The sequence below is a fragment of the Alosa sapidissima genome, chromosome 19, assembly GCF_018492685.1.
Source record: "Alosa sapidissima isolate fAloSap1 chromosome 19, fAloSap1.pri, whole genome shotgun sequence".
Classification (NCBI taxonomy): Eukaryota; Metazoa; Chordata; class Actinopteri; order Clupeiformes; family Clupeidae; genus Alosa; species Alosa sapidissima.
Window position 1 is genome coordinate 29,421,542 of NC_055975.1, and position 14,282 is coordinate 29,435,823.

The 14,282-nt window shown below is 41.6% G+C and overlaps 1 protein-coding gene across 2 annotated transcripts in view; it reads left to right on the top strand.

The window, feature by feature from the left end:
• The window catches only part of LOC121693344 (integrin beta-1-like), a 38,419-nt gene that overhangs the window by 9,882 nt on the left and 14,255 nt on the right, over positions 1 to 14,282 (top strand). For both annotated transcript variants that reach the window (XM_042072709.1, XM_042072710.1), the window contains 5 exons: positions 1,098 to 1,161; positions 4,205 to 4,290; positions 7,628 to 7,853; positions 11,536 to 11,729; positions 11,823 to 12,022. In XM_042072709.1, the coding sequence (XP_041928643.1) occupies positions 1,098 to 1,161; positions 4,205 to 4,290; positions 7,628 to 7,853; positions 11,536 to 11,729; positions 11,823 to 12,022 (770 nt within the window). The remainder of the gene's footprint in view (positions 1 to 1,097; positions 1,162 to 4,204; positions 4,291 to 7,627; positions 7,854 to 11,535; positions 11,730 to 11,822; positions 12,023 to 14,282) is intronic.

Genomic DNA, 14,282 nt, shown 5'->3' on the forward strand with positions numbered 1-14,282 from the left:
TAAGAGTCATAACATCATCCATACATTTTTTCACAGGCCACAACATTAAGGACAAAAAATGTGGTAGCCTACACTTACATATTGCATAGTAGGCCTATGTTGCTCAATGTCTGCCCTGGTGATTTTCCTTAGGAAATAAACAGGTAACGAAATTACTTAGGAATTAAACAGGTAATCAATTAATTTATTTTGAATTAAGAAATAAACAGGTACGGCCTAATTAATTAATTAATTAATTAAGATGCTGCCAAAAGAAATGCCTAACTGCATCAGGAAATGGTTGTAGGCTACAAACCTTTTTTTCCATCTGCTCAGAGTACGTTTAGGAACATTCTTCCTCAGCCACTCGTTTTCTTTCTCCTGAGAAGTGCGTTTTCTTTTCATCATTTGTATTTTAAAAGAAATTACTGTACAGTAGCTTCCAAGCTTCCATTTCTTGCAGCTGTTAAAACACCGGCTAGATAGTTTAAATACCCACCAACATTCGTTTTTTTAACTGACAGTATGATAGTAGGCTATTTATTTTCTGTAGGCTACAATAAACACATTTATTTTTTCAACTTTTGCAATATTACGCACTTGGCTACTGAACGCAAATCAGCAGGAGAGAGAATGCACGTAGCCTACGCAGCGTGTAGCGCAATGTGTAGGCTATTTGGTTACCAACTAACACTGTTAGCCAATTCACTGACTTAAGACTTCAGTGCCATCATATACAACGTTTTTTTACACAACAAATACAGAAAGGATGGAGGCAGCAAAAGTAGAGGAGTCATTTCAGATGGGGCAAGAACAAGGTGAATTTGTATGCTTGTCAAAACGTAGTCCTACCCTGCATTAGAGGAGCTGATCATCATACCAAGCACACTCGCTGTTCAAAGTCATACACCACGGTAAACTAAAATGTTACAAAGGTGGCAAAATTAATATAGGCTATTATTAGCCATGACATTACTAGGCTATGAATTGTTCGTTCATTTTTTTTTGTTTTTTTTTGGGGGGGGGGGGGGGGGGGGGTTACAAACTTTATTCAAAATCACCCCCCCCCCCCCCCCCTCTAGTTTTTACACAAATCGCACCCTGTGTGTGTGTTTCAGATGGATCCTAAGCTCCTGCTATTGGCCGTGCTGGGAGTGTTTTCTATGAGTCAAGCTCAAATCGGTAAGGACACAATGTTTGTCTGCCTGTCAGGACACAATCTCTCTCTCTCCCTCTCTCTCTATCTCAGATCTCTCTATCTATATCAGAGACTTATTCGATAGTTTCCCATGTGTGAGCTGTGTCTGACTCCGGTTCCCTCGGAGAACCAAGGTTTTATAAGTGACAACAACCCGTATTTGCAAGGAAAAGATCTTTCGGTTCCTTTGTTAAAGTAATAGGCTAGTGACAAATGGTCAGAAAGAGCTTTAGTTTTTGAGATACCCCTACCGGAGGTAGAACTAAACCCAACAATGTTTTTCCTCATCTCTAAGGTCTCCCATATATGAAATGGATTCTTGGCAAAAAATATTTTACTGCTAAGATTGTTAAATTAACAGATATTGTTATACACCCCAAAAACAAAAAAGGACTAAAATATAGCCTGTCCGTATTGGAATTAAGGCATATAAATTAGTGCAGATCAATAACACAAGCTCTGAGAGCTTTGAAACTTGGCATGTTCATACTGTAGATTCCACATTTAAAATTCATTTTATACAACCCCGGTCTTTCAGTGTCACGGGAATCCTTGTTGGTGCACGGTCACTAAATGTACACATAAATTATTTTATTGTAAGGCCCCCCATGAACGAAAGTTCACAAAACTTGGCATGCATTCGGAGGGTGTCATAATGATCCTACACTTTCAATTTCGTGCAGTTTTGACCATGTCAGCCAGAGATATTGTGATGAAAACACCTAATTTTTTGCTTTTTAATTTTTAACTAGGTGGCGCTATACATGAAATAAGTGGTAATGGGATGGGTTGACATGCCCCCTTAAGACCAACATACCAAAAAAAAGGTGGATCTCCTAGGCCCTACGGTTCTCGAGATATTCACAGAAAACTGTCTCCGGCCACCTACAGGCCAGTTGGTGTATAGTAACATAAATTAATTTATTGTGTGGTCCCCCATGAATGGAATTCCACGAAACTTGGTGTGCATTCAGAGGGTGTCATAATGATCCTACACTTCCAATTTCGTGCAGTTTTGACTATGTTAGGTCACAGATACCTTCAATTACAACACCTCATTTTTACTTTTTTGTGTTTAACTAGGTGGCGCTATACATGAAATGAGTGGTTATGGAATGGCTTGACATGGCCCCTTGAGATCAACATACAAAAAAAAATGGTCCTCCTAAACCTTACGGTTCTCGAGATTCACAGAAAACTGTGTCTGCCCTACCCTCCTTTCGGGGGGTGCAGTCCAGCGGGGGGGCTACAGATCAAAACGAAAAACGATGGTTCCATGCTATCCATATGAGGTTACATGCCCACCAAGTTTCGTCTACCCCGGTCTTTCAGTGTCCCGGGAATCATTGACGGAAATTTGGACATGCGAAAAAGAAAAAAATCTGACTAAACCTATATGACCACCATGGACATCACCATCTCTCTCTCTGCTGAGCAAGGGTAAGTATGCGTTGGAGGCTTTCTACTGTGGGGTTTTGGAAATACATAGGGATCTTTTTTCTTGCCCTTTTCAAAATGTTTCCCACAAGCTTTGGATCCAATGTCTCTACAATTGAAGAGACTAGTGAAAAGAAAACAATTCAGAATTTTCATTGAAATGCAAATTAAGTTGAATTACACATGCAACATTGGTCAGAGGGCTAAGTACTTTCTTAGCTAGGGAAAGTAGTTTCTACAACTAACTGTTTAGCTACTTAGGGGTGAAGTAAGCAGTGTAGGCTCTAATGTCCACTGCTGGTCTGGACAGACAAAAGCTAACAATATTATTTTCCATTATTCAGTAATGACTTAACCAAAACAAAATGCAAGTGAATGTAAATATTTTAATAAAGGTGTTCCATTCCAATTTTAACCCGATTCAATTGGATCTGTGTTTCATATGAAATGTATCATTATTAAATGTAAATATAGAGCAGCACTTACCTTGCAGTAACAATGAATTTGTCAACATTCTTCTCACCACTGATGATGTGATTTGGACTTGAGACTGTATTTTGCCAGTGTTTCATTTTGGACACCTCATACATTGAGTGACAGAACACCCTAACTTGTCATACTATATGTACATATTTGGTATTGTTGGATTCAGTACAACCCCACCCTTCCAACAAGCCATCATATGTGTTTCTATGATAATCCCTGGTAAAGCAGCTAAAGTAAATGAAAACATTCTGCATAGATATTCGTTTTTTGCATGTCTGCTTATTTTAGGTGTATGTTTACATGTCTCTATTCATTCCATACATCAAGATATTCACATCCAGTCTTTTCCAGTAGGTAAAGCAACTTTCTGACTATACACATGCCAAGTTTCAAAGTTCTCAGAGCTTGTGTGATTGATCTGCACTAGTTTATATGCCATAACTCCCATACGGACAGGCTGTATTTTAGTCCTTTTTTGGTTTTTGGGTGTATAACAATATCTGTTAATTTAACAATCTTAGCAGTACAATATTTTTAGCCAAGAATCCATTTCATATATGGGAGACCTTAGAGATGAGGAAAAACATTGTTGGGTTTAGTTCTACCTCCGGTAGGGGTATCTCAAAAATGTGGGGCCATTGTCACTAGCCTATAAGCTCTGTTCGTGCAGGCATGTACAGTATCTTTCGGTTCCTTTACAGTGCCGTTGCTGGTCATTCCGGTGCCATGTGCGAGTTGCTTTGTGGTGCCAAACTCGTAGACTAGCCTTTACATTCTCGTCCATGTTCCAAATCACATTGATTGCAGCCTTTGTTAAAGAGCCCTCTCACCAATCTGAGTTATGGTCAGAAGTAGGAACCGGGCAACCGGGAAAATGGCCGTTAGCCTCGTCTTTGTTGCCTTCATGATTTCCTCTGTCCTTTGGTGCCCAACGCACAGTGCGTGGTGCGCATGGTAGGAGTGGCGGCACTGTTTCCTTGTGAAAGTTAGCTCTTTTGGCCAGACGTAAGAGAGTACGAGCACAAAGCTCACAGGAATCAGGGTCCCACTAGCCAAAAGCACAACAAGGCAAAAGGCTAATAAATTCTCCCTTTCTCTCTCCAGAGGAGAATGAGTGCATCAAAGCCAATGCTAAATCCTGTGGAGATTGTATCCAGGTTGGAGAGAAGTGTGGCTGGTGCACAGACCCTGTAAGTCCTGCTCACGCGCACACACACAGACACACACACAGACATAGACATACACGCACGCACAGACATAGACATGCACGCACGCACGCACACAGACACGCACACACAGACACACACACACACACAGACACGCGCACGCACACACACACACACACACATTCACGAGATATTACGTTCCGTTGTCTGCCCGTTTTTCTCTATTCAAAAACTGGTAACACTTTATAATAACTACACACAATTCATCATTTAACACTTTATAATAACTACACACAATTCATCATTTAACACTTTATAATAACTACACACAATTCATCATTTATTAAGCTTTTGTTACTTATTAGTTAATGGTTTGTTCATCATTAGTAATTTCTTGTTCATACATAATTTATCATCAGTAAAGCATTTGTTCACACAGTTATAAATAGTTTGTTCATAGTAAATAAGCCTATATCTTAAAATATGTTTATACATTATTGTTAATACTTAATAAAGGATGCAATAATATGTTTTTGATTAAGTAATATTTCCATTGTTTAACAGTTGTTACCAGTGATGCCAGTAACGTGTTACTTAGTAACGCGTTAGTCTATTTTGACCACTTTTTTCGGTAACGAGTAATCTAACGTGCTACTATTTACAAACCAGTAATCAGATTAAAGTTACTTATCTAAGTCACTGTGCGTTACTATTTTTGTCATTTTCCTTAGTAAATAGATATATTCTTTGCTTTCTTCTTGTCTCTGGGATTAACGTCATGTAGGCTGTGCTCACGTTTTCAGCATGAGGACAACTCGCGTATAAAACCACGCAGCGACACAAACGTAAACAACAATGGAGGGAGGAGAGAGCACATTTTATCTATACAGTCATTATTTTGAGTTTGTGTCGGCTAAACATGACAACATTAAGGTACATTGTACATTCTGTGCTGGCCACAAAGTTCTGTCTAGCTAGACATCCCAAGTCTCCCGAAGTTTTGGGAGTCTCCCACATATTGATAGCGGCATCCTGACGCCCGCAAATTACATAAAATCTCCCGGAACCTAGAGCGAACAAGAGCACGCAAGCCAGACCGAACTTCAAATCGCATGTGCATCTGAGTTTAAAGCGCACACAACGGAGAGGGAGAGAGTGAGAGAGAGGAGTGGTGCCTGTGTGCCTGCCCAGGTAAAAAAAAAACTATTAAAAGTATACTTTTTGAAAGTGTACTAAGTACAGTTTGTATTTTTTTTCGTCAAATCCAAGTGTAATTAAGTGTATTGAATTATGTATTAAGTTCAACTTAATACCAACTTGACTATACTTTGAGTGTAATTAGTGTGCTAAAATGGAACAACTTTTTTCAAACTTTAAGTGTTCTTAAGTACATTATACAAAAAGAGATATTCATTTGGCATACTTCTGTAATATTTTAAATTAACTTCAAATGTACTTCCTCACTACAATAAATGCCTTGAAGGTTTGCAGTTATGTTAATAAAAGTATAGTCTTAAGATACTTTAAGCATTATAAAGGCATGCAATTTAAGTATAATATTAGTGTGATTTAAAATTGTACTATTAGTACTCTCCTACCTATTCTGTTACATGACAAATTACACTTTGATTATGAGAAACATTTTATTGACATGAATGAAAATAAAACATAATATTCATCTATAACGAAAGTAAAACATTTTTCTGAAAGTTATGGATATCTTGAGCATATCTTTTCCAGTTGGATGTGGTAACGCGATAAAAAACATGCATTTGGGCGTATTATATTATTTCACATGCATAGATTTTCCGAGTGGCTGCATTTTCTTCCATGCTTGGGGAGCAGTTTCCTCTGAGTCTGGGCCAAGTTAGTGTAGTGGATAAGGTGGTGGACTAGCATGCAGTAGCCTGAAAAGTTGGGGGTTCAATTCCCGGCTTTCACTGTTATGTCAATGACCTTCAATTTAATTGACATGTGTACGTTGCTTGTCTGCTAAATGAATGAATGTGAATGTAATCTCTACAACTCATTTGAAAATGTGTTGCAAGGCATAAAAAGTCCTCACTTTAGATAAGCTCACAAAATATCATTAACTAACCACTTGTAACTTGGAAGTTGTTTATAAAATATGTATCCTCACCCTAACTAATCATTAGTGCATGTGTATGTAACAACTGTTAAATAATGGAAATATTACTTCATCAACAAAATATTATTGCATAATTTGTTAAGTATTAACAATAATTCATAAACATATTTTAGGCTTATTTACTATAAACAAACCATTTATAACTATGTGTACAAATACTTTATTTATGAGAATTAACATAAATAAACAATGCTTTACAAATCATGAACAAATAATTTTGTAATAGTTTGCAACTACAGTTTATAATAAGACAATGATTTCATTTATAAGTGGTTGTTTCATTACTTATTAAGTATAAATCATGTACTTACAAACATATATTTTGGATAGGCTTATTTACTATGAACAAACCATTTATAAATGTGTGAACAAATGCTTTACTGATGATAAATTATGTATGAACAGGAAATTACTAATGATGAACAAACCATTAACTAATAAGTAACAAAGGCTTAATAAATTATGAATTGTGTGTAGTTATTATAAAGTGTTACCCAAAAACTTTGTTATGTCCCACAAGGACATAACAAAGGGGGCAGCCGTGGCTGAAGTGCTCTTGAGCAAGGCACCTAACCCCTCACCGCTGTAGCAGGCAGCTCACTGCGCCGGGATTGGTGTGTGCTTCACCTCACTGTGTGCTGAGTGTGTTTCACTAATTCACGGATTGGGATAAATGCAGAGACCAAATTTCCCTCACGGGATCAAAAGAGTATATACTATACTATACTATACTATACTATACTAATGCAAGTGTATTCAGTGTATGTGTGTGATGCGAGGGCCCCTTTTCGACGGGTTTAGGATATACGAGAGGGCTGACCCGACTGGTTTAGGATATACGAGAGGGCTGACCTGACTGAGAGGCTCTCTCTGTCTGAATCAAATCTGGGGTCTGGGGTCTTTGCAAATCTGTTATTTTCTGAGACTTAGAATCTGAGACTTTCTACATTTTCACTAAGGAGCAGAAGCTAATGTTAACTTTACGAACAGCCTAAGCTTAATGTTAACGTTATAAAGAGCAGAAGCCAATGTTAGCAGATGCTAAATTAGCTAAAAGCTAATGGTAGCACTGTTGCTGTGGTGGAATAAAGAAACCTTTGGCCTTCTGTATGTCAAATTGAAAATACCACCCATAGTTAAACTCATCTGTTCTGTGCTGTCCTCACACACACTCTCTCTCTGACCACTGTTGTCCTGCCTGCTCTGCTGTAGGACTTCCTGTGGCAGGGGGGTTCGACATCAGTACGTTGTGATGAGGTGGACTCCCTGATCAAGAGGAAATGTGCTGAGGTTAGCATCGAGAACCCCCGCGGATCTCTGCAGATCACACAGAACAAGAACGTGACCAACCGCAAGGACAAGGACATGGCAGAGAAACTGAAACCCGATGAGATCACCCAGATCCAGCCGCAGAAACTGAAGCTCAATCTGAGATCAGGTGACCATGCCCCGTACCGTCTACCTGGGGTCAGGTAGTCATGCCCCCTACCGTCTACCTGGGGTCAGGTGACCATGCCCCGTACCGTCTACCTGGGGTCAGGTGACCATGCCCCGTACCGTCTACCTGGGGTCAAGAAGCCACACCCTTTAACATCTATCGTATGTTCCCGTTGTCATTTTACCAAAATCATTTTATGAAAACCGGGAAGTTACACAAAATTACGCAACATCACGTCCATTTGAAGTCGTCTGACAAGAAGTGTTCTCGTACAAATAAGAGGACTCACTCATTGTGAGACGTATTTCGTAATATCTTTATTATAATTATGTTATTCACCATCATTTGCAAATTGGTAATGACGGTTAAAAGTGATTAGGCGAGAGGCACATATGGAGCACAGCTGAAGACGCACTGTCACAAGATGTAAGCAACTCCTCTGCAGGATAAATGTCCTTAGGTTTTTTATTCAGTCATTCGAACATTATTGGGGTAAGTGCTGCTTTTTTCAGGCTATGTTTTTCGATGGTAACCTAGTGAAAGTAACTGTGTATAACTGTTTTGTCGTTGTATGACACCACGGTGAAGTTAGTTTCACTTTGCCAATGAGTTCATATAATAGATGACTGCAATGGCAGGACTATGGAGGCTCTGCTGGGTAAACTGCATAGGTCCATTGCAATGCAGGCCCGCCTGACTAACACGGCAGCCATTTTGTCCTTGTATGTGCATCACCTCTCTGGGATCCCTCTCTTTTGAGGGAGCTCCGGTCAGCCTCTGTGTGCCTCGTTTCAGTGTCCAAGGAGCAGGCAGTGTCATCGGGCCGCTCCTTGGCTCAGTTCTGGGTAGCCAGACGCCATCTCTGGCCGTCTCAATCTCAGCTCCAGCAGGCAGACAGAGAGCGTCTTCTGAGAGTGCCGGTGGAGCCCAAGGCCATGTTGGGACCACAGGCGACCACCCTGTTGCCCACCTCTGCACAGCAGGGATGGGACAGCCGTCGCTGTGCGGAGGAGGTGTCCGGGTCTCTTGGCAGGCGTGCCTGGAGCACTGGGCGCCCTGGGACATCCACGCCCCAGCCAACACCTACCTTAGAGCATTCAGCTTGGGGGCCGACTGATCTTAGGCATCGGCTCGCAGGGACGGGATGACCGCCCACAAGCTGGTCGTGGGGGCCAGCGTGCTAGTAGCCGGGGCCCCTCCAGACGCTTTCGTCGTTCCGGACAATCTCCGGGCCAGCCAGCCTCTCCTCTCAGCCGCCTGAATGTGGCGGCCGGCCCCTCGTTTGTTGAGCGTGTGCCTGATGTGGCTCCGGAGTAAAACCTTGGTTGCCGTTGCATCTTGCGGGCCAACCTGGGTGGCCCATCGTCACATTGTTGGCCTGGCGGGGCCTGTTCTGTTTTCAGGGTTGGGTCTTGCGTCCGGCACTACCTTAGCGTAACCGTGCGACTCCTTACGCTAGCCCGGCTCGCTCTCCCGCATCTGAGTTTTCGCTCGTGCATGATTGCCCGTCCATGTTCTTCGAATGGATGGAGTCAGGGCCAGCGTTGTAGGAAAGAGGGTAGGACCATTTGAGTTGTGTAGTTTCAAAATCTGACGGCCGTTTTGCGAATCCCACACCCCACCTTTAAGTCTTGTGTATGTAAACCACTGGTTTTATTTTGCATTTCAGTCCAAACCAAACCAAGCATTGTGACCAGGCTTAGAATTTCACCATTCTAGGGGTAAGGGCACTTGGCTTTCAGTTGAGCATATTTGGTGGGGGGCACAAAGGCTACATGTCAGGGCACCAAGGCCAAAGTTAACTATACAGAAGTAGGCTATAAAAATGATCAAAGTTGTATTTAGCCTATTCACTGCAGTAGACCTGCATCACTGTATGAGACATCACAAAAACATGAAACATGACCTATTACATAAAACTGTAAATCATCTGATCATCTAATATTTACAGACACAATAGGCTATATTTAACATTAATTTTATATTTGGCCTGTTCATGTATTGTATTGAACAATTTAAGCACAGCTCAGCTTTAAAGGAACACGCCACCCAATGTCCGTAGTAATATAATGTTCTTACCTTAACTTTCACGAGTTGAGTCATACCTCTCCCGTGTCGGTACGTGCACTCAAATGCTCTGGTGCGCGGCTGGACTGTGTTAGCATGTTACTATGCTAGCGGGCTTTGCCGGTAACTAAGCGTAGAAGTAATCAAAAACATCCACGTTTTCCCGACTTAAATTCAGTTGCACGAGTAGTTGATAGAAATGTCTACGGCCACGCAACATGAAACGTGGCGATTTTCCAAGCGAATAAACAGGAGAACTACAGGAGAACTACAATGTGTGGCGCAATAGCACTTGGGAGTACTTCGACCTAGCGTAGTAGTATTGTTAACACCTAATTGTAGATCCTATCCACCACAGAGTTTAGAATCCATGCTGGATCGACCCTCAGCCTCTCCCTCCCCTCTGAGCGAGAGAGAGGCGCGCACACACACTAGAGATGCGCTGATGGGCTATTATTTCAACCATAACTGCATAACAAAACTTATCATCCATCAGCACCAAAGTTTTTTGACCAATTTTCAAATTGGTACGTACCGACACGGGACAGGTATGACTCAACTCGTGGCGTGTTCCTTTAAGAAACTCAAATAGCCTAGATGCATGCTTAGCATTTTGTGATCATTAAGGCTACTTTCACAAACTCTTAGTCAGCTGTCCTCTGATTTACCAATATCTAGGCGATATTTGTAACATTTATTTTGTATTTGGCCCGTTATGAAATCATGTGGAACCATTTAAACACATTGTAAACCTTAAAGCCCAAATTTGGAGACATCCATGCATGTCGAAATTTACTGAAAATTCAAAACTGGATTTCTCTGGAACGGCTAACTATACAGGGGACTGCTTTACACCTTTGTGTTCGGTAAGGTCTTCTGTTTATGCTGATATATGATTTGTTGTGTGTTAAACGAAGGGTTCGTGAAGTATTCCACCGAGATGAATGGGTAGGGAGATGGACGCAAAACCTTCAGTAGAATTAATAATTAAATTGAACTATATTATTTACTTTTCTCGCGAACCGTTCACCACAGCAATTAGTGGCCAACATCGTTTAAAAGCTGAGAAAAAGCTCTTTCATGTGATACTTCGCGAGTAGTTCAACTGAGAATTTGGATGCACTTTCTATCTTGCGCTGTCACTTTCTCCACTGCGTAAAAGACAAAATTAATTTGCGCTGTGAATGCTATAATTATTTTGACAGGCCATAGGCTAAATAAAAATCGCTATTAGTAGGACGCAAAGCAGAATATTGAAAGAAGGGGGCACCAAGGCCACCGTGGCCTGTAAACCTCTGATTTTCAAAGGGGCATCACGGCCAACGCAGGGGGCAACGACGGCTATGGCCATCATGAAATTCCTACCCTGATTGTGACAATTGCTTATTGTGACTTGACAGTCATCTCTGCAGGTGGCAACCTAGACCAAAAAACTCTATTAAAAACCCTGCAGTCTATGCTGACCAATATGTCCTTGGGGATTGTAAAGAAAAGCAGCCAAATTAATCTGGAAGGTCACATTCCTCTGACATAATATAACCTCTTCACAGATATACGGATATACACACACACACACTCGGATGTAACACTTCCCCCATTGGTTGTGTGGTTTCAGGAGAGGCTCAGAAGTTCCGGCTGAAGGTCAGACATGCTGTGGACCCCCCCCAGTCCCTGTCGTCTGAGGTGATCCTGGAGAACAATAAGCTTCCTGAGGGCGTGTCCATCTCCTACGTCTCCCACTGCAAGAACGGAGTGAGCCAGACCGGGGAGGACGGACGCAAGTGCTCCAACATCTCCATCGGAGACGAGGTGGGACGCACTCTCACTCTCACTCACACACACACACACACACACACACACACACACACACACTCGTGTCTCTGATCGTGTCTGTCCCTGCAGGTGACGTTTGATGTGGCCATCACGTCTAAGGGTTGCCCGTCCAGTAAGACGGAGACGGTGAGGATTAAGATGCAGGGCTTCACTGAGGAGGTGGAGGTGCAGCTCAACTTCATCTGCGAGTGTGACTGCCACAAGACCGGCATCAACAACAGCCAAATCTGCCACTTCGGAAACGGCAGCTTCGAGTGTGGGGCTTGCCGGTAGGCACACACACACACACACACACACAACTACTTTATTTATGTCCACAATTCATAATAAATGTATATAAGGACATAAATGTTACAGATACAGAACATTGCTATGGCATGATCTACCAATGTGGGTCTGATGACTATCTCAAACAGCAGATTTATGGATACACACAACACCTTCTTCTCCATATATGGTGACTTCCGATAATGGAGGATATTGAGCAGTATTTGGCAATTTGCTTTGCCCTTGCTTTTGTAAAGCCAACTATCCTGAGACCCCTAATGACAAGACTATGCACGTGGTCCAGGCTGCCGAAAATAGGCACCAGATATTGACATTTGTAGCCAAGGCCAGTTATTTGCTGTACAAGAGGGTGATATTTTACTAGTTTTGTTAAGTAAGCCTCCTCTAGACATGAATCAAAACAGCAGCCTCCTTCCAGGATGAACACATCCCTATCGTGCTCATCAATGATTATAATATCAGACCTGGTAGCATTTCAATCAGAAAACGCAGACATTGTAGAACACCTACATTGTTGGCACACACACACACATACACACACACACACACACACACACACACACACACACACACACACACACACACACACACACACACACACACACCACAAATGTGCTTATACTGAGACACACAACTATGTCTACGAGGACATACGGTACACAGTAATCTGACTGAGTTGGCGTTTATCGCACACATGTTCCTGGGCTCACTTATTATGTCCATATTTATTGTACACATGTTCCTGGGCTCCCTTATTATGTCCATATTTATTGTACACATGTTCCTGGGCTCACTTATTATGTCCATATTTATTGGGTGAAAGTATGGATTTGTCATTGTGTGGCTTTAGTTCATACATAGATATCGTAACACCCCCAATTATCACCACTTTTGTTCGGAAATTCTAAAACAACAATGTTTTTTTAACACTTCAAAATAACATTTGCTAAATGAACATTACGGGCTCTATCGTGCGTCCCAGCGGAATTGACTTTGTATACTCGCACTTTTGTCTTTCCTATTTTGCAGTCAGCGCATATTGGAATTTTCCCTCCACAGGTACGTGCCTGTAAATTAGGGAATTCGATTGTGCCCACCGGGGCGGTTCAGCGAAAAGACGGGGCGTGTTCCTGCGCAAACATTCACTGTTGATATTTTGCAGTTTCAGAAAACAATTCCGCCACAGACCAGGAACTCCCTGGTCTAAAGTCTGTGGCGCAAATGCAGATGCTATTTTGAGGGCCTGCGTGAATGAATGTGTTGCACACCAATCTACAGACACCCCCGTGATAATATTTGTCCATTTTCTGGTTTTGTTCGTGCATTGGTGACCTAAAAAATTAGTAGCCTACAACATCTACATGCAATATATTTACAACAACAACGCCTAATTATGACCTATTCATTTGGACAACTTTATACAGCCCTATAAAGGCTAAAGTTACCTTTAGTTTTGTTCCAATTTACCGTTATGTATGGCTTTAAACATCGCGTGCGCTTTAACATCAGCCTAAGCATTATTCCAGCTGCGCTAAGGTTTTAAGCACCAGAATTTTGCCTACCTTGTTGTAGCCCATCTGAAATAACTCCAAGCTTTATGTTCCCTCCGTCCTTTCGTTATTTTCAAAAAACGTTTTATATCCATGATGGCCTTAAAGTCTTGAGTTGGTGAATTAGCTTAAATCAGCTTCTATGAGCTGTTAACCAGCAAATAGTACAAGAAAGCAGCAAGTATGGCTACAATTTCTGTAGTTGCTGCAGCCACTCATTCGCTCTCCTGCTCAAACGAATGTTGTGCGTGCATTAAGTTGATGATAAAGTGTTTACAAACTCTACTTAACAGAAAATATTGTAAATAGCCTACTGTCATGCAGTTAATGGGATATACTGTGCAGAGTTGAAAGTTAGGTCAACTTGGAAACTGTTTCTCACAGGCCGCCTGTGCTGCGCAACGCACACTTTGCTCCACTCATCTATACAACATAGTTCCCATTTCGGTAAACCATACATAATTTCAAAGAAAAATATTACCACTCGAGGGAAATCAGTGTGGTGTCCATTAAGATGTGAAATCTAGCGTACACATTTTCACAAATCACGGATGTGTTGATGACATAAATTAGGAAATATTAGATGACTTAAGGAGACGTGATGTTGAATTGCATGCCGATGCCATTTAACCCAAATGCCCCAGCGGCAGCACGGGAGAGAAGAGATTAACTGACAGAAGATATGCATTGT